The sequence below is a fragment of the Blastomyces gilchristii genome (assembly GCF_000003855.2).
Source record: "Blastomyces gilchristii SLH14081 genomic scaffold supercont1.52, whole genome shotgun sequence".
Lineage (NCBI taxonomy): Eukaryota > Fungi > Ascomycota > Eurotiomycetes > Onygenales > Ajellomycetaceae > Blastomyces > Blastomyces gilchristii.
This window is the reverse complement of record NW_003101631.1, coordinates 7-8987: the sequence shown is the minus strand read 5'-3', so window position 1 is coordinate 8987 and position 8981 is coordinate 7. Positions and strand designations below refer to the sequence as shown.

The 8981-nt window shown below is 42.8% G+C and overlaps 4 protein-coding genes across 4 annotated transcripts; 2 read left to right on the top strand and 2 right to left on the bottom strand.

Annotated features, from left to right (window-relative positions):
- Positions 1 to 1347: 1347 nt before the first annotated feature.
- On the bottom strand, positions 1348 to 2939 carry BDBG_09520 (TipA protein). Its single transcript, XM_002620068.2, has 3 exons — positions 2415 to 2939; positions 1941 to 2331; positions 1348 to 1875 (listed from the first exon to the last, which is right to left on the bottom strand). The coding sequence occupies exons 1-3, from the start codon at positions 2729 to 2731 to the stop codon at positions 1762 to 1764; spliced, it is 822 nt and encodes a 273-aa protein (XP_002620114.1). The 5' UTR covers positions 2732 to 2939; the 3' UTR covers positions 1348 to 1761.
- Positions 2940 to 3083: 144 nt separating this feature from the next.
- On the top strand, positions 3084 to 5425 carry BDBG_09519 (AUR protein kinase). The gene is made up of 3 exons (XM_002620067.2): positions 3084 to 3317; positions 3402 to 4334; positions 4403 to 5425. Exons 1-3 carry the CDS (start codon positions 3225 to 3227, stop codon positions 4532 to 4534), a joined length of 1158 nt encoding a protein of 385 aa, XP_002620113.1. The 5' UTR covers positions 3084 to 3224; the 3' UTR covers positions 4535 to 5425.
- On the bottom strand, positions 4481 to 6131 carry BDBG_09518 (mitochondrial inner membrane protease ATP23). Its single transcript, XM_002620066.2, has 3 exons — positions 5646 to 6131; positions 5284 to 5543; positions 4481 to 5175 (listed from the first exon to the last, which is right to left on the bottom strand). Exons 1-3 carry the CDS (start codon positions 5875 to 5877, stop codon positions 4948 to 4950), a joined length of 720 nt encoding a protein of 239 aa, XP_002620112.1. The 5' UTR covers positions 5878 to 6131; the 3' UTR covers positions 4481 to 4947.
- Positions 5884 to 8408, top strand: BDBG_09517 (glutamate 5-kinase). Its single transcript, XM_031724045.1, has 5 exons — positions 5884 to 6304; positions 6398 to 6585; positions 6660 to 6770; positions 6857 to 6952; positions 7036 to 8408. Exons 1-5 carry the CDS (start codon positions 6265 to 6267, stop codon positions 7960 to 7962), a joined length of 1362 nt encoding a protein of 453 aa, XP_031581488.1. The 5' UTR covers positions 5884 to 6264; the 3' UTR covers positions 7963 to 8408.
- The last annotated feature ends 573 nt before the right edge of the window (positions 8409 to 8981 follow it).

The window sequence follows — 8981 nt, the reverse complement described above, 5'->3', positions numbered from 1 at the left end:
ATGTCTTCTCTCTTTTTTCTCAAATGAAACATAGTCTGTGAAAAGTAAGTATTATATCAGATTATAATAATTAACACAGTCTCAGTATATAGAGCTGTATATACACAGTGTGTATTAAACTGAAAGACTATATGAATTATAAATCAGTAGCAGCATCTTAGAAAGAGTTATACAATGTGAGAAGACTGCAATTCTCAGTTATATATACAGAGAATGAATTATTATAGTAAATGTATATACATTGTATAAAAGTAACACTTTTTAATAATACTCAGTCTTTAATATTATGAAAATAGAGTCTCTCTATAAGATCTGTTTTTATCAGAAGTTAGAGAATCTTATATTCTTCAAGATTATCTTCATATGTCTTATTTATAAAATTAATAAGAAGAATCATTAATTTCAGTATTCTATTCTTAATATTATTTAAGTGATAGCAGAGTTCACTCTGATCATACTTTTTATATATATATTTTCTAAATATTCACATTTATACAGATATATATAGATTATTTATTAAATAATATTAAGATAATAACTTATTACAGCTGTGTTATTCTTACTATAAGAAATACACAGTTAATAATAAATATTATAAAAACTCTGAGAAGTAAGTATTTTAAAAGTACTATAGCTCTGTAATCTTAATTTTTTTTATTTTTATTTTTTACTTTTTTCTTTTTCTTTTCTTTTCTTTTTTTTTTCTTTCTCTTTTTTTTTTCATTCTGATTTTTTCTTATTTTTATTTTATTTTTTATTTTTTATTTTTTTTTATTTTTTATATTTTTTTTATAATTAAAATTATATAAATTATAATCTGTGTTCAGAAAAGTAATAATATTTAATAACACTCTCTGTTGAATTTTTAACAAATGAGTACTATATTATGATATTATGTAAGTGAGAAGTGATTTTATAATCTCATTTGATATTATTCTCAATAATGAGATCAGAATGAAAATGTGACTAAGAATTCAAATATATTCTTTATTCAGAACTAGATTTTTATTTAAAAAGTGAATCTGAGATCTTCAATATTTGAAATAATGTGATTTAGAATCAATGTAATGAATATAAACCATGATCAGAAGTAATGCTTTTAGGCAACATGACAACTGTAAAGTTTGGTCCTGGTCTCAGACACGGTCACACGGTCAGTCTACCGGCGGCCAGTCTAATTGAGATAGAAGAGTGTTTCATTAGGTGTTTGTTCCGTTAAGTGGTGAATTACGTTATAAGAAAAATTATTACTATAAAAGATAATTGCACAGTCTCTCTATTATTTTTCAATTAATGAGCAAACTGAAAAGAAAGTTTTGAAAGCTGATATTGAAAACTGTAAATAAGGTTAATTATCAGTAGAATTAGCTACGCAGTGTAATATTACTATTCAATAAGATATTAATAGTATTATCTCATAAAGTATGTACTGTATATGCCCCTATACATGCATGGGACTAGGTATCTTGACACTACATAACTACAGGCTCAAAGCAGGATAAAGACAACAGCAAGAGTGTACGGTACATGTAATAGGTGCCGGCAGGCTACCACCTATACTCAGGTTTAGAAGGATGGTCCACCCACAACTTCCATGAACGGAGGTTCTAAGATAGTTCGTAAGGTGGGTTTCGCCGACGCCTCTGGAGCGACCAGGGTACGTAGCTTTCCTCGGATTGTATTCATGGGAGTTCACGATATATCATGAGGGCGCAGAGTTGCGTTACTTTTACAAGGAGAGCGATACCGAAGCTAAACACCTCAACCGTCAACGAAAACATGTTCCAAACTCGCATCCACCTTGGGCAATAATTCCGAGAGTTTATTGGGGTCTCGCATTATAGCCGGAATATCTTCCCTCGAGCTTACTAGGCGCTACGCTATCCGTTAGCTAAGTGCATCAAATTTGGTATCTCGTGTACTTAGAAATGAGCCCATACCTGTCGCACTTCATCATATTTCTCTTCCTTTGCCTGATACTCCCGAATCACTTCCCGCGTTTCAAAATCGACATATATTCTAGTATCCCTTAGGCGAACCAGTACATTATCTAACCGCATGAAAAACCGGGACAAAAGGAGTAGGCGAGAAGGCATGACACGTATCTTGCACGATAACATGGCAATACCATTATCCGCCAGCTCATCTTCATATAGCATAACTTCGTCGAAAAAGAGGATGGGATCCGGTCGTTTTAGGAGTTCAATGGGAATCGGGGATGATGAATGTTCGAATGGTTTTCCGCCTGGAGAAAGTGTCCCTTTATAATTTGTGCTATAGGACCAATCAAATGGTTTGACTACCTCTTTAATCCCTTGATGACTGTTTTCTCTAAGCAAGGAAAAGCGAAACAATTTAGCGTCTGAGTCAACATCGCATCATTTTACAGACTTCATATTTTTGTCGGTATTCACCTGCTCTGCTGCCACTCCTTTGAATAAGCCACTTTCAGCATAGTCTCCCCACTTTTGTCGACACGGTCCAAGGCATCAAAAGCGTTGAAATCTAGTTTCCATCCCGAGGGCTGGTGCTCGATTGTGACGTGGTTGTCGCCAAATATCATCTCTGGAGGTGCAATGCCAAGTTTCGTAGTCATCTCATCGATTGGGCCGGCTTTGAGTATTGGTAGTTTTTGGGTAGTTATTTTGAAGCCATGTCTTGTAATCGAATTGTCCCTGGGGGTAGTGGCAGAGGGAAACTGCGTATCCTGGTGTGCGTCGTTGGAGGCCATTATGGGATGCGCCGGAGGCAGTGTGTTCGTCAATGTACCCAAAGTTTGATTGTGGTGACCAACTAGTCAGTTAGTTGTGTATCACCGACCAAGGCTAAAGCATATATGAGAGCCCAAAAAAAGTTCAATGCTTTAATTTGGCTGTACTCGACTGCAAATATTTCCGCATTGTTGCTTCAAGACGATCCATCCATAATACATTGTTCTTCACGCAGGGTTTGTAATTTGGTTGGATCTGCCCGCAGAACGCCAAGAAAGCCAGGGACTATCGGATTAATATTGATCCGGAGTTGCTGTGGTGACCGTTGGCCCTATTACGGAGTAAATAAAGACGGAGGTGGGCTTGATGAATGTCAAATTCCTCCAACCTCCATTGCACAGCAGATATACGGATTAACCAGGAACAGAGACCATTTTATTTTCACTCTGAGGAGAGCTTTTAATTTATCTCCCTTCTTCAAATACCTCATATTGCTTCCACCTTCCACCACAAATGTCGAAGACCCTCGAAGCTCGGTTTGAGCATCTCTCCGTCAATGATGAGAATGAACCTCTCAGCAACAGCACATACTACCAGAAACAAAAAGTAAATTTCCTGATACACATACACACATATATATATATACATATAATCAATGCTATGAGAATACTTGTCTAATACCACAAGAAGGGCCCACACACAGCCTCAACTTCAGCGACACAGCTTACCAGCAACCCAAACCGCTCAAATTTGCTAAAATATGCTCTTCAAAATAGCAATGGCTCCTCTCCCCGCAAACCCCAAGGAACAGTCAATCTGGTATCTTCCTCCTATAACTCCACTGAAGAAAGTACAGCGGTCAGCCGGACTTCCATCCCGTTCTACGAGCAGCCAAGCGCCCCAAAGAAATTCCACCTGGGAATGTTCGAAATTGGAAAACCTCTCGGGAAGGGCAAGTTTGGTCGAGTATACCTTGCTAGAGAACGATCAACTGGCTTCGTTTGTGCTCTGAAAGTCTTGCACAAGAGCGAGCTGGTCCAGGGCAAAGTCGAGAAGCAATTACGACGAGAAATCGAAATCCAAAGCAATCTGAGACATCCCAATATATTACGCTTATATGGTCATTTCCATGATAGTAAACGGGTGTTTCTGATTCTCGAGTTTGCAGGCAATGGAGAACTGTACAAACACCTGAGAAAGGAAAACCGATTCCCAGAGTGGAAGGCTGCGCAATATATCGCCCAGATGGCTGCTGCATTGAAATACCTGCACAAAAAGCACGTCATGCACCGTGATATCAAGCCAGAGAACATCCTTGTGGGCATCCATGGCGAAATCAAGATAAGCGACTTTGGCTGGAGCGTACATGCTCCAAATAACAGAAGAAATACCATGTGCGGCACTTTGGACTACCTGCCTCCGGAAATGCTTAGGCCTGGGTTACAGGACAATTATTATAACGAGAAAATCGATCTATGGAGCTTAGGTGTGCTTACGTACGAGTTCCTGGTTGGCGAGGCCCCGTTTGAAGACACGCCAATTATGACACGGCGGCGGATTGCTAGGGGTGAGATGAAAGTGCCGTCGTTTGTGAGCGCGGAGGCTAGGGATCTTATCAAGAAGGTTGGTTGGTCTGGCATGCATTCTGCTAATTGGAAGTTTCTTTATTGGCCTCACTAACCTTCAAATAGTTATTGGTTCTTGACCCAGAACAGCGAATTCCTCTGGACGAAGTTCAGCAGCATCCCTGGATCATTAAACATTGCGTCAAAGGCGAGAGGGCAGCGAAGCGAAGCTCAGGCAACAAAAGTTATAGAGAGTAGATTTGCCTGCCTGTAACCTTGTGTGTTTTGAACATTTCTAGCATGGGTTTAGTAGTGGGTGCTATCGTTTATCGAGCGGGTGTATGGAGTATGGTTGATTGTCCATTTTGCTTAACTTTGGAGTACAGGATCGGACACATGGCAATGATTGCACATGGATCATTGTTTTTGGGGCTACAGTAGCTTCTTTCAAGTTTTCGATCGTTTCGTCAGTTAATTGAGTGGTCTATCAGAGTATCAAAGAATGAATCATTCCAAAATAAAAACGCCGCTCTCCCCTGCCAGACGGTCTAGTTCAAACAGTCGTACCGATACCCATATAATGTACTGTACATATGTATGATAATAAAAAAACGAAAAAAAAGGGGGAAATTCCAGAAAACACCCTACAAATTTCTTTCTCTTTTCCTTTCTTATCGATAAATCTCATCGAAAGGGCGGGTATCTCGGAAACAGCTATCCCAAACCTCATCCACGACCTGTCTCGCGTGCTCCGCATCCTTACAAGCCGGCCGCGCCATGACGGACAAGGCAGCACGTCGCCGCACACACTCCTGATGCTGTTGAGTTAGTTTCCATTGGCCGCGGCGGAAGAACTCTCGGGCCCATCTACATTCTCCGCTTAATGAGCTTGCCCGGATCTACACGAACCAACAAACGGTTAGACTATGTTTTAATATCTGATATCTTGAATGAGAATCTTGGGAGATCGGACATGGAGAATGATAAGAGGCGAAATATAAACGAACCTCAGTGCAAGCAGCGTGTCTCAAATTGTCTGTCCAGTTCAACTTGAACCGTAAATGATCGTAGGCATGCATCATCTCATGTGCCATTGTATCCTCTAGATGTCCCTGGTCCTTCATTGCATTTGCGCATATCCGGATACCGTACTCCGGGTCGAAGCCGCCGGCTTGTCGTTGCGTGCAGCGTCGGCAATGGATGTTGTGGCTAGATATATCGCCGCCCAGTTGCTTTATGTTATCTTGGAGAAAGCGGATGATGGGACCTGGATGAAAATGAGATACAGTGTAAGCACTGAACAACGATGGAAAGTAATGGGGACAGGCACACGCAAAGTTTCCGCAGTTTACAGCAGAGACAAACACACTGTATTTTATAAGATAATCACGCTGATCCTCACAGCGTTTACAATCAATTTCTTCATTTCGGATATCCCGCGCAAGTAAAAATTGATCCTTTCCCTCTTCCGTCATTTTACCTGTCAGAATCGAGAACATGTTCTTCATTTGGGTCCAAGTGTCATCCCCTGGTGTGTAGCCAGTGTCTGTAGGTGGCGCGGGGGTGCTAGTCCCGGCACCTGATGAGTTCGTATCCGCCATTTGCTGCACAGTATAAATTTATCGACCTGCCGTGGACCTGCTCTACACCTGGTGATGTCAATAAAGAATTCCTAGCCGGAATATCATACGTGAAGGCGTAATGAGATCTGCCCGAGAACGGTGAGGGACGGCAGAACATCTGCCTTTCAGAAACTCGAGAATAAAATACAGTTAAATTATACCAAGGCAAATTAATGGAGACGATAAACTATCCCGGCGCCCTATGATGGGACCCACGGACAACGACCAGTAGGTGTTTTATTTGCACCCGGGATCCTGGATTCGTTTTCAGAACCTCCCTCTTCTCCTGGAAGGGGCCCTCATGGATATGAGAGTCCGACTTCCAGGCGAGGAGAATCAACTACCGACGGTGACAATACCGGCAAGATGAAGGGCCACAGAGCATTCACGATTGTGATTAAATTGGGTGCGTACCTTTTTGAAACAGACAAGCCAGTTGGTATAGCTGTCCTTATTTTTCTCGACTAAGCAACTAATTTTTATTGTTTTAAATGAAAAGGGACGAGTTCAATCGTTGACGAAATTACCCATGAACCCATTCTGTCCATTTTAACACTTATCGTCGAGACCACAGCAAAACTCCTAAGAGATGGGCACCGAGTCATCATTGTCTCTTCAGGTGCTGTCGGGGTTGGATTGCGTAGGATGGATGTTGACACTCGGCCAACACATCTTCCTCGAATACAGGTTCGCATCACAGCAGTATATACTAATACTCAAACGAACCAGTAGCTGTTAACATCGGCTAACCTCAGCTCTAGGCTTTGGCGGCTGTTGGACAATGCAGACTGATGAGTCTATGGGATAGTTTGTTCGCCCATCTGCGACAACCCGTGGCTCAGATTTTGTTGACGAGGAATGACATTGCGGACGTGAGTGCGTCCCGTTGGCATACAATACAACAGGGACCAGGAAACTGGACGATTACGAAGTCTGACCGTGGTAATATATAATACAGACAACCCAATATCGCAATGCGCAAAATACCCTTACGGAGCTCTTGAATATGGGAGTGGTTCCGATTGTGAATGAAAATGATACTTTGGCGGTTTCGGTAGGTGGTGTTATGATCGACACTGGATGGATGGAGGGGAATTACCACAACGGAATGCTTATTTTTGACGTAACCCTGACTAGGAAATTAAATTCGGTGACAATGACACGTTATCTGCCATCACCGCTGGTATGGTTGGAGCAGATTATCTGTTCTTAATGACGGATGTCGACGGCTTATACACATCGAATCCCCGCACCAACCCGGACGCACAGGTAATTGAGGTGGTGTCGGACATCTCCAGCCTCACAGCCGACGTATCTTCCGCAGGCTCTTCATTGGGAACAGGCGGGATGAGCACGAAAATAGTCGCGGCACGCCTAGCAACAAGTGCTGGTGTCACGACCATAATAACCCGTAGCTCACAGCCAGGCAACGTCCTAGCAATCATCAGACACCTCCAACATAACACACAGAACTGGTCATCAACAACACCCACCATAAATGAAAAGCCCGTCTCTCCACCAACATCAACACCTCCATCTCCATCCTTAGCAAAAGCAACGTTGCCAGCACATACTCGCTTCATCCCCTCGACCACCCCGATCCACTCCCGCTCATTCTGGCTTTTGCACGGACTCTCCCCCCACGGCACTGTCTACATTGATGCAGGTGCCTACGCCGCCATCTTAAACAAAGCCGGCCTGCTCCCCGCAGGCGTCGTAGGCGTTGAGGGTCACTTCGGCCAGCAAGAAGCCGTGCGGATCGTCGTCGTCGAGCGACGCTCAACCTCCGCCGCTGCCCTCAACGGCGATTTCCCGCTTCAAGGCGCGTCACCGCGGGAAGTCGGGCGGGCGTTGGTGAATTACGGCAGCAATGAGATTGCGCGCATCAAGGGCCTGCGGAGTACACAGATCCTACCCGTGCTCGGGTATGCGGACAGCGAGTATGTGGCGCTGAGGCAGAATATTGCGTTCTTCGGAATGTCGGAAAGGGCAAGTCGGCCTACAACGCCTGCGCTGGAAGATGAGTTCCGGGTTCTCAGTGGGGCGTCCCCGCGGGCGGTTTGATTTTGTTATTTCTCTTCTCCTTGTTGACGTGGGGCTGGAGTTTGGGTTGGTTAGAAGATCCCCCCCTTTTTTTTCATTCCCGATGCTTTCAACATACATTCACGTAGAAAATAGGGGCTGCGTTGGCACTGGGTGGAGGTGGAGGTTGAAGTCGCCCATGTCTTTCCTTTCCCCAGCATATTAAATTATTCCCCATAAAAATTCTTTTGGGATATATGCCAGGTAACCGATAGCACAACTGGACGTCCAACCCTAACAATGGACATAAAATATGGGAGGAGTCTTTTTATCTTTTTACTTTTTGTGTTGCTAAGTAGTATTCCATATAGCTCACTATCTATCTATCCACGATATAAATTTAGAATCAAATCATTCGTTCAAATAGAGCATATAAATCGCTTGTGCTAAAACAACATGCACTAAATAATACATTAACTGACTGAACAAAGGCATGATTTTCTTTAAGGAAGGGATGGAAGGGGAATAGGCTAGAAATCACAAAATATACAACATAACGGTTTCCGCCCCTTGAGATTTCATATCTCAAATCAAACGAACTCCTCATACGTCAATGTTACCTATCTAGGATAACGTAAGGCATAAACCATAAACCATAACACAACCATAACCAAGGGCTGCCTGGTCAAACTAAAGAGAAAACAGACGAGGAAAGAAAAACTAAGGAAAGAGAGAAACCAATAAAGGCAGGAGAAGCAAAAGAAGTGGATCCCATGTCCGATGTTAATCTTTCCACCTGTTCAAGAATTTCTGCATATCGTCCTCAACTGGCGCAGGCGCTGCCTATTTGACGCCACGAACACGAACCAAACACATCAGCAACAAGAACAGAGAACTACTGAGAAATGTGTATAGATATTCAATTAGGATCACCCACCGTATTCTCAATACTAGACACCTTGAACGTCGCTTTCACAGCAATCGTCATCTGGATAGTAGGCGTGGGTAAGAAGGTCGTTGCAATCTGAAAGGAACTTGGAGGAAATAACGGAGGAGCACCC

Coding starts and splice junctions, on each gene's coding strand:
- BDBG_09520 (XM_002620068.2), bottom strand. CDS start 2,731: ATGGCCTCCAACGACGCACACCAGGATACGCAGTTTCCCTCTGCCACT. Junction 2,332..2,414: donor AAGGAGTGGCAGCAGAGCAG/GTGAATACCGAC, acceptor TTCCTTGCTTAG/AGAAAACAGTCATCAAGGGA. Junction 1,876..1,940: donor AATATGATGAAGTGCGACAG/GTATGGGCTCAT, acceptor CGGATAGCGTAG/CGCCTAGTAAGCTCGAGGGA.
- BDBG_09517 (XM_031724045.1), top strand. CDS start 6,265: ATGAAGGGCCACAGAGCATTCACGATTGTGATTAAATTGG. Junction 6,586..6,659: donor CACATCTTCCTCGAATACAG/GTTCGCATCACA, acceptor CCTCAGCTCTAG/GCTTTGGCGGCTGTTGGACA. Junction 6,953..7,035: donor ATGATACTTTGGCGGTTTCG/GTAGGTGGTGTT, acceptor AACCCTGACTAG/GAAATTAAATTCGGTGACAA.
- BDBG_09519 (XM_002620067.2), top strand. CDS start 3,225: ATGTCGAAGACCCTCGAAGCTCGGTTTGAGCATCTCTCCGTCAATGAT. Junction 3,318..3,401: donor CATACTACCAGAAACAAAAA/GTAAATTTCCTG, acceptor TACCACAAGAAG/GGCCCACACACAGCCTCAAC. Junction 4,335..4,402: donor CTAGGGATCTTATCAAGAAG/GTTGGTTGGTCT, acceptor ACCTTCAAATAG/TTATTGGTTCTTGACCCAGA.
- BDBG_09518 (XM_002620066.2), bottom strand. CDS start 5,877: ATGGCGGATACGAACTCATCAGGTGCCGGGACTAGCACCCCCGCGCCA. Junction 5,544..5,645: donor TGATTATCTTATAAAATACA/GTGTGTTTGTCT, acceptor ATTTTCATCCAG/GTCCCATCATCCGCTTTCTC. Junction 5,176..5,283: donor GACACGCTGCTTGCACTGAG/GTTCGTTTATAT, acceptor TGGTTCGTGTAG/ATCCGGGCAAGCTCATTAAG.